This window comes from Rattus norvegicus, chromosome 5 (assembly GCF_021556685.1).
Source record: "Rattus norvegicus strain SHRSP/BbbUtx chromosome 5, alternate assembly SHRSP_T2T, whole genome shotgun sequence".
In the NCBI taxonomy this organism is placed as follows: domain Eukaryota; kingdom Metazoa; phylum Chordata; class Mammalia; order Rodentia; family Muridae; genus Rattus; species Rattus norvegicus.
This window is the reverse complement of record NC_141538.1, coordinates 20509914-20523710: the sequence shown is the minus strand read 5'-3', so window position 1 is coordinate 20523710 and position 13797 is coordinate 20509914. Positions and strand designations below refer to the sequence as shown.

Below are 13797 nucleotides of genomic sequence, written 5' to 3'. Positions count from 1 at the left end.
TAATTTTGCTAAGAGCTTATCATTCTTATAGATTCTTTCAAGAACAAACTTATCATTTCATTGATTCTTTGTATCATTATTTATTTCTGTGTTTCATTTTTCTTGAGTTTGCCTTAAGTTTGTTTATTTCTTGCTTTCTATTCTTTTGGGTTGATGTTACTTTTGTTCTAGAACTTTGTAGTGTGCCTCTAAGTTGTTAATATGAGATCTCTCCAAATTTTTTTGTGTAGCAACTTAGTGCTATGAACTTGTCTCTTAGAATTGTCTTTATTGTATCATATATTGAGTATGTTTTAATTTCATTTTCATTCTGTTTTGAATATCCTTATTAATTTATGCCTTGACCTATATTTTTTATTCAATAGTGTTCAGTTTCCATGAGTTTGTAAGCTTTCTGTCATTTTTGATGTTATTGATATCCAGCTTTAACCCATGGTGATCAGATAGGATATAGGGAGTTATTTCAATTTTCTTATATCTGTTGAGCCTTGCTTTTTGTCCAAGTATGTGGTCAATTTTTTAAAAAGTTACATGAGATGCTGTGAAGATGGCATATCCTTTCATATTTGAGTAAAATATTCTGGAACTATCTCTTAGGCCCATTTGATTCCTGACATATTTTAGGTCCAGTATTTCTCTCTTTAGTTTTTGTCTACATGACCTGTGTCTATTAGCAAGAATCAAGTATTGGAGCTGCCCACTTTCACCATGAGAGGGTAAATACATTAGTTTAGCTGTAGTCAGGTTTCTTTTATGAAGCAGGGTACCCATCTGTTTGGTACATAAATATTTAGAATTATAATATCTTTCCCTGAATTTTTTCCTTTGATGAGTATGTCGTGTCTCTTCCTATCTCTTCTGATTAAAAATTTGGCTTGAAATCTATTTTGTCAGATACTAAGACATCTATGCCTACTTGCTTCTTGTGTCCATTTATTTAGAATATCTTTTTTCACATTATACCCTGAGGTGATTCTGTTACAGGCCTGAGGAAAACAAATCTTCCCCAATGAAAACATTATAGCTCTGAAGGAAAACATATTCTGGCAATCAGGAAATAAGAAATACTACAAAGTAGCACCTCACAACTAAACTAAAATGTTTTCACAGACATTGTTAATGAATTTATTCATATTCTCTTTACAGTCCTTGAACATATTCATAATACCTATTTCAAAGTCCTTGTGTTATGCTTTGACTATATTGCATTTCTGAGGGCCTAATTTAATAGGGTAATTAGTTTCTGGTGGAAGCATATTATCTTGACTGTTCATGTTTGTATATTTCTGGGGTCTAGGCATACAGCGTTATGATGACCAAGAAGATTCTAGGTGTTTATATATGGTCTTATCTTTGTTGGGTAAGTGTTCCATTCTCTGTTGTTGCCTCCTCTGGATTCTAGGAAACTATGGTTGCTGCAGTTGCCTGGTTGAGAGTACTTCTTCAGATTGGTAGGTGGTAGAAAGGATTAGAGATATGCTAGGGAAAAAAGGCTAAGAGGGGCTATGGGTAAGAGCTGGGGTATCCTGTGGACCCCAAGAGCTGGGGTCTCCATTGAATTGGAGTTTTGATGGGGGGTTCTGAAAGTGGCTGCAGTAGGACAAAGAATATGTTTGGAGAGACAGGGATGAGGGGAAACCTATCTGTACCAATTGGCAGAGTTTATTATGTGTGGCATTGGAGTGGAAAAAGGGACACTTGTAAAAGGGTTGTTACAGAAATAAGGATGAGAATGGAGAAACTATAATGGAGAGCAGGGAGGAGAGTCAAAATTGCCTACCTGATTTCTCAACCATGTGTCACTACTGGGAGTCTCTGGTAGAAAGTGTCTCTGAATAGAATTGGTATAAGGAAGACTGAAAGGTTCATAGGAAAGGAAAATGTTGAATCAGCATCAAGAGGCAGAGTCCCCAGGGAATAGAGGTAGAGATGAGAAGGGGCATCTGCAAGCAAGCTGCTCCAAGGGTTTTAAGGGTAAAACTAGGAAGATTGTAATAGAAGACAGAGGACAGTGAAAAATCACTTACCTGAGGCCCAGATAAGTAAGGCCATAGGGGATTCCTGTTAGAAAATATTTATAGAGATGAACTAAGGGGAAGGCTGAGATGGTGCACAGGAAAGAGGTAATTTGGCTCTACTCTAAAAAGCAGAGTACCCTTCTATTACAGTTCTTAACACTGTTTAAAAGGCCAAAATCTCTTCTGAGACTCAAGGCCTTAATTGCAAATCCCTGGGAGGGCGGAGAGCAAATTCTCTTGCGTGTGGCTTTTGCTACCCTGTCTAAATTCTGGGAATGGGTTACACTACTATCCTCCACCCAGATTCCCTCGAAGCCATAGACACACACAGTTGTTCAATTTCAACTTGCCTTTTGACACAATTGCTGGGCACTACTATCTCCCACCTGGAAAAGCATGCCCTTCTCGATATTCTTATCTCCACACCTCTCCACCTTCCCTAAACCTTAGTTATTCAATTGCATGTAGTCCCTGCTAAACACTTCCGACGTCTGTAGGAGCAGCCACGGGTTGCTGCAACCACGGGTTGCTGCTCCACCCAAGATCTCCCTTGGCTAGTCACCTTTTCTCCCTCAGAAGCATAGTGAACAGACAGATCCCTTGGATCTGTCTGCTTGACTCTTGGGACCCGGAAGTCCCACCCATCCTTTCCTCCCAAAAATGAGCACATGGCTTCTTTACTGACAAATCAAGAACCAATTGGGGAACAGGATCTTAGCATCAGAACTACCCCTACAAATTTCCATACTTTCGACATTCAATGCGTATAACATGTGTTACCATTCTAAAAGTGAGGAATCTGAACATAGTGAGGAATTAATGGACCAGAGTAATAATAAAACCCATCAAGTTAAACCTCAAATCTTGTGCCTTCATTTGCACTGTTAAAGGGCTTAAAAGGCTCTGCTGTCCTTTGAGCTTTGCTGCCGTAATGCACTCCTTTCTCTCGGGCTGGTTCTGTGTCATCTATATAGTGTTCTTTATCAGATGCATTATGGTTCTGACACCTCTAACATTTTGGATTCTTCAGTTAAATTCAGTTTTTGCTTCCATAGTTTCATCCAATGACCCTTTAAAGCCTCTTGCCTTTTCATAGCCTTCATATAGACTACTGTGCCACACATTCCATGGCCTCAGCAGTTCTCCTTAACTTCAGAGGAAGATTTTTCAACCCTTTACGCATGTATCTTTCATGACTCTAGATCCAGAACCACATGGACAGCACTGCCAAGTTTGGCATCCTCCTTGCAGTGGAATCTAGTTTCCTTTAGATACAATTAGCAGCTTTAATTTTTTTTTTTTTTTTTGCTGTTGTTGTTTTGTTTTGTTTGGAAACAGAAAATTCCTTAGGCTTTTTCCTTTTATGGGTTTGAAGTTTAACTAGGTAACATCTTGCCCTTGCTGTATTTCACCCTTTATATCACTGCAGAGTGGACTCTTCAATCTCTTTATCTCTTTCAGCATAAATCGTGGCTCCTGGTGTCTTTCTACACTTTAAATGTTTTGAATTTCTTTTGCCCTTCTTTTTTTTTTTTTTGTTGTAGACGTGCCTATCAATGATTACTAACAATCAATAGCAGTCAATATTAGGCTGTATTAAAATCTCTTTGGCCATAGACATTAGTCTATTGCTTTTCAATTTAGCTTCAGGCAATTTCTTATGACAAGAACAAAAGGGGGTGTGTCCTTCACCACAATGTCACAGGAGTGGTTCCTATCCCAGTTGTTAATAGTCTTCCCCTCTGAAACCTCTCAAGCTGGGAGTCTATAGTCAACCTAGTTCTCAGCACTACTGCCTTCCAGATTCCTACTAGAATGGCCTATTGAGCCCTGATTATAACATTCAACCATGCTACTAGCACAAGTCCCAAACTCTTCTATGTTCCTCCAAAAAGCCACATTATCAGGTCTGTGACAGAAATAACGCACTTTTGAGAACCAAATTATGTCTTAGTTACTTATGTACTTTTATAACAAAAAACATGACTAAAGCAATTTATAAAAGAAAGTATACAATTGGCTTGTTGTTTCAGAGGGTTAGGATTCATATGGTATAGCAAAGGAATGATGCCAAGAACAGCTGAGCAAGCCATATTCATCCATGAGCAAGAGGCAGGGAGAGGACATGCAGAGAATAGTCCTCTTAAAGTCCATCCCTAATGACACACCTCCTCTAACAAGACCAGACCTCCTAATCATTCCAAAACAGATCCACCAGCTAGGGATCAAGTTAACAAACATACGAACCTATATGAATGCCATGCCCATCTAAACTTTTACACCAAGAATATAAGGATTAGGTTCTCTGATCATTATCTCTTGACATCTAAAAGATTTTTAATGATGGCAGAAGTAAATACATCATTCACCAAAACACAAAACAGGAAATGAGGGATCTAGTCAAGAGGTCATACTTACTGTTAATCACAGAAATAAGCAGAGTTTTTCATTTTAAGCAGCATAGAAAAATTAAGTGTTTTTTTTTCCTCTTTACAAACTGTTCAAAGGTTTTCTCCTGATTAGCATATGTTTCCTAAATTCCAGAGCTGACATCCAGGCCTAGTACATTACTGTGTCACTATGGATGTGTCTTCACATTTTGAATCCAATGCTGGAGAGACAGTCATAACTTTTAATATCATATTTAACTATCATCTTTTAACAATGCCTACTATGAACACTTAACATCATCTTTTAACAGTAATTCAAATAAGTCCAGAATTCTTTATAGAAAAGAAGAATTTTACTTAGTTAAAGCTTTTCCCTTCAGTTGGTTGGGATTAATTAACTAAAGAAGGCAAGCAATTAAAGGAAAGCTTCAATGACTCCATCGATTCACATTGCTTATAAAATCTGTCACTGAAACATGTTTCCAGAAAAGAATTTGCAGAAAAGTTTATATAAAATATGCATGGAATTATATCCTTACCCCCTTACAGTGCCAGGAAGGGGAGCATCCGGAATTTGTGTGGCCAACACGAATCTTAAATGGAATTCCTATGTCCCCAACTGTGATCTAGAAAAGAATTAACAAAACATGGTTTAGTTATACTTTTTGATACATCTCATGAAAGAGTGTTACATACTGGTAAAGAGATGAATTCATAAAGATATCAAAATAACCACATATACACTAACAACATAATACTGAAGGTACAAAGCCCAAAACAAGGTGCCATAGACTAAATCCAGGGTCTTACTTTTGGTGAGAACATAATGTATCATGCATGCTCATTCCAATGAAAAAGAATTAAGAAAACTGTGTAATGAAACACACAGTCCACTATAGTAAAATGTAGAACTGTGGAGTAAGCAATAGATAAAATAAATAGCAAGGAAACAGAGCACACCAGCTTGGCCTAATTTCTATCCAACATTCATTTAATAACAAATACATAATCTTCTCAAGTATGCATAGAACATTCAAATATTTACTACCATGCATAAATCTCAAGTCCAAGTGAATTAAGAACCTCAACATAAAACTGGATATACTCAATCTAAAAGAAAAGAAAGTGGGAAATAGCCTTGAACACATTGGTGCAGAAGATCAAGGGATCAAATTGGAAAGGAAGAAGTAAAAGTATCTCTATTCACAGATGATATGATAGTATACATAAGGAACACCAAAAATTCTACCAGAGAACTCTTACAACTGATAAACACCTTCAACAGAGTAGCTGGATACAAAATTAAATCAAAGAAATCATTTGTCCTCCTTTATACAAGCAATAAACAGGCTAAGAAGGAAGGTAGGGAGACAATATCTTTCTAGCACCCACAAATAATACCAAATATCTTGGTGTAATTCTAACCAAGCAAGTGAAAGAACTGTTTGACAAGAACTTCAAATCTCTGAAGAAAGAAATTAAGGAAAATATCATAAGATGAAAAGATGTCCCATGCTCATGGATTGGTAAGATTAACAGTGAAAATGGCCATCTTACTAAAAACCATCTACATATTCAATACAATCCTTACCAAAATCTCAACACAATTCTGTACAGATCTTGAAATAATTATTTCAAACTTCATATGGAAAAAAAGTATAGCCAAAACAATCCTTAACAATAAAAGAACGTCTTGATGTATCACTATTCCTAACTTCAAGCAGCAATGCAGAGCAATAGTAATAAAAACTGCATGATACTGGTACGGAAACAGACAGGTTGATCAATGGAATCCAAACAAACACCCAGAAATAAATCATATACTCGTGGACACTTGATTTTTGACAAAGAAGACAAACCATGCAATGGGAAAGGAGCCTTCAGCAAATGGTGTTGGTCTAACTGGTTGTCTACATGTAGAATGCAAATGGATTCATATTTACCACCCAGCATAAAGCTCAAGTTGAAGTGTATTGAGAACCTCAACATAAAACTGGATACACTCAATCTAATAGAAGAGAAAGTGGGAAATAGCCTTGAAAACATTGGTGCAGGAGAGAGTTTTCTGAATAGAATTCCAATGGCTCTAAGATCAACAACTGACCTCATGAAACTGAAAAGCTTCTGTAAGGCAAAGGACACTGTCTATAGGACAAAAATAGCAGTCTACAGATTGCCAGATCTTTTCCAATCCTACATCTGACAGAGGGCTAATATCCAAAATGTATAAAGAACTCAAGAAGTTAGACACCAAGAAACCAAATAATCCAATTTTTAAAATGGGGCTCAGACCTAAAGAATTCTCAGTAGAGGAATCTTGAATAGCCAAGAAGTACTTATGTTCATTGTCCTTAGTCATCAGGGAAATGCAAATCAAGATGACTCTGAGATTCCACCTTACACCCACCAGAATGGCTAAGATCAAAAACTCAAGGACTTGCAGATGCTGGCAAGGGTATGGAACAAAGGGAACATTCCTACATTGCTGATGGGATTGCAAACTTGTACAACCACTCTGGAAATCAATCTGACAGTTCTCAGAAAATGGGAATAGTTCTACAACAAGACACAGCTATACCACTCATGGGCATATACCTAAAAGATGTTACACCATCCCACAAGAACACTTGCTCAACTATGTTCATAGTAGCTTTATTCATAATAGCTAGAAACTGGAAATAACCTAGATGTCCCTCAAATGAAGAATCTATAAAGAAAATGTGGTTAATTTACACTACAGAATACTACTCAGCTATTAAAAACAAGTACATCATGAACTTCACAAGCAAATGGATGGAACAAAAACCTATTATACTGAGTGAGGTAACCCAGACCCATAGGGACATGCATGGTACCCACTCACTTATTAGTGGATATTAGCCACAAAATATAGGACAACCAAACTATAATCAACAGACTCAAAGAAGATAAATAACAAGGAGGGGCCAAGGGAGGATGATTGAATCTTCCTCAGAAGGGGAAATAAAATAGATTTTGGGGGTGGAGGGAGGGAGGGATTTGGGTGAAAGAGGGTGTGGGAATGGGAGGAGAGGAAAGACAGGGGAGAGAAAAGGGAAATCACTGGGGGAAGGGAGACAATCTCTAGGATGTGCCAGAGAGCTGGGATGTGAGAAGGCCTCAGAGCATCTATGAGGGTAACTCTAGCTAACACTCCTAACAGCAGGGAGTATGCATCCTGAAGTGGCCACTTCTTTAGCCAGGTAAGACTTGCAGTGGAGGAATAAGGACAGCAACCTACTGCAAAACATCCATTCCCAAATGTATCCTGCCTACAAGATGTGCAGAGACAAAGAGCAAAGATGGAGGGAATAGCCAAGAGTGACTGCACCAAATTGAGACTGATCCCATGGGCAAGAGTGAATCTATGACACTATTAATAATAATCTATTATGCTTGTACATAAGAGCCTAGCATAACTGTCCTCTGAGAAGCTCCAGGCATCACCCAATGGAAAGAGATGCAGACACCCAGTCAAACATTTGATTGAGCTCTGGGAGTATTATGGAAGAGTTAGGGAAAGAATTGAGGGATCCAAAGAGGATAGGGATTCCACAGTAAGACCAATGGAGTCAAATATCTTGTGCCCTCAGGGGCTCCCAGAGACTGAATCCATAACCAAAGAGCATATAGGGGCTGGACCTATGCCCCTGCACATATGTAGCAGATGAGCAACTTGGTCTTCATTCGAGAATCCCTACAATAGGAGTGAAGCTCTTCCTGAATCTGTTGCCTGCCTGACTGCCTGTGGATTCCATTCCCTAAATGGATCACCTAGACTGTCCTCAGTGGGAGAAGATGCACCTAGTTCTACAGTGGCGTGCGTGCGTGCGTGCGTGTGTGTGTGTGTGTGTTGGGTGAAAGGAGCAACTGAGTGGTTGATACCTAGAGGAGGGTCCCCCCTTCTGAAAGGCGAAGGGAAATGAAGAATGGGAGAAGGTTTTATGTGAGGGAGTACAGGAAGAAGAGTGGTTGTTGATATTAGGATGTAAAGTGAGTAAATAAAATAAATTTTAAAAGAAAAGAAGTGGTTGTCAGGGGTTGGGGAAAGAAGAACAGGAAGTGACTAAATGCTCTGGAAGGAAAGAGTTGAAAAATAATACCATAAATATACCACAAACCACTAAAGAACATGATTTAGAATTTTTCAAATGCTAACATTTGTGTATTGTAAACAACATAAAAAATAAAATATCTATTTTTAAAGCATAAAATATAAAGGAGAAAATGAAGCTTTTCAGAAGAATATTATAAGAGAAGAGTTTATGAGAACAAGTAAAATTATGATCAGAGCTGGAAAGGAAGTGCTAAGCTTAAGGAAGCCAACACCTTTATAAACAAGAAGTAAATGTCACCATGCCAGGAATCGAGCAATAAAGGACAAGAAAATAGAGAGTAAAGGTAACTGGCAAAACTCAGAATGCAAGGGCTGATGAGAAGGGTCAGCATATTAAAGTACTTGCCACAATACCTGATAACTAATGTTCTGTTTCTAGTATACACATGGAAAAAGAGAACCAACCCCTGAGGGTTGTCCTTTGACTAACACATGTGCTCAGGTACATGAATGTACACAGAAACACACACATGCAAACACACACATATGAAAACATAGAAGCACACAAGTGTATACTAAAACACATACAAAATAAGTAAACTTAAAGGTAGAACAACTTTAAAAAGAAAGAAAATATCAGAAGTAGTAAGCCATCAAGACAGAAAGAAATGAGAATAAGAAACCGAAGAATTGCTTTCATAATATAAAAGAGAAAAGTATTTTGCTTTATAAATATGATTAAAAAGTAAACGTGACAAAAAATAGAAAAAGAATACCAAAATTTTCATACTCCTTTCTTTATAATAAATTCTAAATTCATTTCTTCTACATGAGGGACAATGAAAAGTTTCATTTTTCATTTGTCTGCCTTCTAATGCTAGGCATAGGGCCTGCCCACGTGGTTTATATACCCAGTGACTCTCCACAGGAGGAAACCAATGTTTCCTCTGTAAGCAAATATCAGTCGTAAATAACGTTCACGATTATAAGGCTGTAATAAAGATGGACGCTCTTATCCACTTCCCCTCTTAGCACTAGAACCCCATCTGGCTTGGATCAATGTAGGCCAGTACATGCTACCAGTCTCTCTAGGTTCATATACGCATTACTCAGTCCCGTTATGTCTGCAAGATATCATTTGCTTGGTTCCACCCATGCCCTCTCTCATGTATACTTGCATATTTTCTCAATACCCGAGGGAAGGGGTTTAATGAAGACATCCCTTTAAGGAGTATGTGTTCCAAGGTCATGCACTCTCAGAACATTGTCTAGCTGTGGGTCTCTGTAGTCGTCCATCTCCTGCAAAAGAGGCTTCTCTGATGGTGGCTGAGCAAGGTACTGGTCTAAGGGAATATCAGAATGTCACTGGAAGTCATTTTGTTACTATGTTTCTGTACCAGAAATATAGTATTTGTTTTTTTCCTAGGTCTGTGGCATATCAAGACTCAGGATCTGAGCAACCCAGTGTCAGGCAGCCGTTCTATCTTGTACAGTAGGTATTAAATCCAATCAGAATGTGGTTGGTTACTTATACAATGTGTGCGCCATTACTGAGTCAACATGTCATGCAGGCAGGTCATCATCGTAGATAGCAGAATTTGAGGCTGGGTTGATGGTTACCTTTCTCTTCTGTTATCCTGCAGAGTATCTTTCAGTACAGTGAACAGTAGTCACTATGGGTGAAGACTTTCGTAAGAACTGTGTAGATTTCTCCATGTCAGTGAGCTCTATACACATTGTCTTCAGCAACAAGACCTTGTCGTCCATTTGTGGAGAGGGATCAATAGCCTTAACAGTAGCCTGAGCCAACAGGTTCCACTCATGGGACCCTCTTGGCCAAGAATTCAATTAGATGTAAATTGTTCCTGGCACTGGCTATTTCACTTAGTTGTGAAAGATGTACAGTTGAGGTTTGGTCTCGTCCATTATTTGGCAACTACATTTAGATTTCTTTCATATATGTATATATTTTAAGAAGGTTCTACTGTAGTATGTTTCTAAGTAACCCCTCAAATGACCCTTTGTGTGGGTTGTTCCTCCTTATATTCACTCCTTTGCTGACCCTTCCTTTCCTCTCTGTGTTTAATCATACTGTTCCAGTCTACCTTTTGTCTCTTCATAACTACATAGTTTATCTCCCCATCCTTGGGAGATCCTCCCTGCCCCCACCTCTCTTACTTTATGCCTAACCTTTGTAGCTACAGATTTTGTAGTATCTCAAGTAAAATATAACATCTATATATAAGAGAATACACATAGGACTGCAGGGATGGCTCAGTGGTTAAGAGCAGTTTCCATATACATAAAATAATATATACATACTCATATACATAATATAAATAATTTTTAAAAAGAGAGTATGCACATAATATTTGTATTTTGATGAGTCTTGGGATAATTTTTTTCTAGCTCCATCCATTTAGATGTGAATATAATGTTTTCCATTTTATCACCTGAATACTATTCAATTATGTACTGTGTAAATGTATACATTTTCACTATTCATTTGCCTGTTCCATTCATCCATGGACATCTACCCTATTTCGAATTTCTGTATTATGAATAAAACAGCAATGAACATGGATGACTAAGTGTCTCTATAGCAGGAAGTAGAATCCTTTGGGTATATGCCCAAGAGATATATATTTAAGTTATGAGGTAGATCTATTCCCAGATTCATGAGGAACCACCACACTGATTTCCATACTGACTGTACAACTAAGTATATACTCCTAACAGTGCTGAATAAGTGTTCCCCTTCCCCTATATCCTAGCCAGCATAAGCTGTCACTTGTTTTATTGATTTTGGACATTCTTACTAATGTAAGATGAAATCTCAAAGTAGTTTGATTTATGTTTCCCTGATGACTAAATATATTGATCATTTCTTTAAGGGTTTCTGTGTCATTTATACTTCATCTTTTGAGAAATCTCTGCTTAGTTCTGTGGTCTGATCTTTAATGGAATTATTTGTTTTCTTGATTTTTTTAAGCTTGAATATATTTTATATATTATATTATTAACCCTCTATCAGATGTGTTATTCATAATTACCTTTTTATATTCTATAATCTGCTTCTTTGGGCAAATGATAGCATGCTTTTCCATGCTGAAGATTTTCAGTTTCATAAGGTCACATTTGTTAATGGCTGTTCGTAGTGCATACACTAGGAGGGTCCTGTTCAGAAAGTCTTTTCATGTGCCAATGAGTTCATATCTATTCTTTACTTCCTCTTTAATTAGAATATGGATGTCTGATATTGTGTTTAAGTGCTTGATCCATCTAGAGTTGAGTTTTTATATAAGGTGATAAGTATGGAATTATAAGCATTTTTCTGTATGTAGCCATCTAGTTGGATCAGCATTATTTGCTAAAAATGCCATTTTTTTCCAGTATAGTTTTTTTTTCTTTTTTTTTTTTTTTTGGCTTCTTTGCCAATAATATGGGTGTTTGGACTTATGTCTGCATCTTTAATTTGATTCTATTGATCAATGTGAGGGTTTTTTTGTGCTGATGCACCACTGTTTTTATTCCTATGGCTATGTACAACTTGAGATCTGAGATGGTGACACCTCTAGCTGTTCTTTAATTATTCAGGGTTATTTTAGTTATCCAGGGTTTATTTCCATATAAAGCTGAAAATTGTTCTTTCTCCATCATTTCTCTTCTATAATTGAAAGCTGGATTCTCAGTTGGTGAACCCTCTGGAAGAATTAGGAGGTGTATCCTTGTTGGAGACAGTGTATCACTGAAAGGGAACCTTGAGCGTGCAAAAGGCCTCAGCAGGTGCTCTCTGTAAGAACGGGCTGCAGTATTCAATGTATTCTGATATTCTCCCAGTTGCACTATTTTGTACCCTTCTGTTTCTATAAATCTTCTGAACTAACCTCCTTCCCTCCTTCTTCTTCCTTCTTTTCCCGTCTCTTCTCCATCACCCCCCCCCTCTGCTTCCTGTATATTAGATGTAGCTCTCAACTCCTTCTGCAGCACCATGCTTGCCCTACATGCTACCATGCCTCCTGCCATGATCATAGTGGACAAATCCCCTAAAACTGTAAGCCAGCTCCTGGGTAAATGCTTCCTTTTATAAAAGTTGCTTTGATTATAGTGTCTCTTCATGTAAATAGCAAAGTAACTAACACAGTATTTTAAAGTATAAATTACACAACTTTTTTATTTGCTTGGGTGGAATTACTACAAGATAATTGGTTTCGGCAGCTACTATAATGGAAAATACTGTAAAAGGTATTGTTTCTTGTTTGGTTGGAATCCGCAGCTTGTCCCCCTCCCCCACATGGTCCAGCAAATTCCATTTCCTTTTTCTCCCTCCAACCTACCCACTAGGAAAACCTCAGAGCAGAAAAGGCACTAAAAACCCAGGCCCACATTCCTGACATTCCTGACTAGTGTCTGAACACCCTTCACCTGTTGTCATAAACCACCCAAGCTCTCCCCCATTCCCCTCAGTATATAAGAGGCTCCCAGGCCACATTCTGCCTACAACTTCTTCCAGTGTCCTCTCCTGAAATCTGTGAATTATTTGTTAAAGAATCCATCCCCAAATAAACCTGCACTTTTTTTTTCTTTTAATTCAGCTGAACTGGTTTATTTCTCTGGCAGTGAAATCATCTTGGTGCTGAACCGGGGAGAAGTTGAGTCCCCAGCGGGTGGTCCTATACTTTCCTAGCTAGATTTCTTTCCTAGTCCATTTATTATTTATATATATGCAAGCTATGATTTTTGTATGTATGAATTTTGTATCCTGTTACTTTACTGTAGAAGTTTCCCTATGGGGTGCTTTTGGGTCAATTGTGTATAAAATCCTATCGTCTACAAATGAAGATACTTTGACTACTTTCTTTCCTATTTGTGTCCCCTTAACCTTCTTCAGTTGTCTAATTACTCTAGATAAGACTTCAAATACTATATTGAATAGGTATGAAATCCTTGCATTGTTCCTGAGTTTAGTGAAAATGCTTTGCGTTTCACTCCATTTAGGATGCTGTTGTCTGTGAACTTACTGACTATTGTTTTTATCATGTTAAGGTATTGAAAGACCCCCAGAGCGGAGCGGGGAGACCCTCACTCCCCGGAGCGGCAGGACACCTGCCTGAGACACCGCCAGAACCTGAAAGAAACAGACCAGATAAACAGTTCTCTGCACCCAAATCCCGTGGGAGGGAGAGCTAAACCTTCAGAGAGGCAGACAAGCCTGGGAAACCAGAAGAGACTGCTCCCTGCACACACATCTCAGACGCCAGAGGAAAAAGCCAAAGACCATCTGGAACCCTGGTGCACTGAAGCTCCCGGAAGG

At 38.1% G+C, this 13797-nt stretch overlaps 1 protein-coding gene across 11 annotated transcripts in view; it reads right to left on the bottom strand.

The window, feature by feature from the left end:
* Window positions 1-13797, bottom strand: part of Rp1 (RP1, axonemal microtubule associated) — a 362732-nt gene that overhangs the window by 239904 nt on the left and 109031 nt on the right. For all 11 annotated transcript variants that reach the window (XM_087551018.1, XM_087551019.1, XM_087551021.1 and 8 more), the window contains one exon: window positions 4948-5034. In XM_087551018.1, the coding sequence (XP_087407144.1) occupies window positions 4948-5034 (87 nt within the window). The remainder of the gene's footprint in view (window positions 1-4947; window positions 5035-13797) is intronic.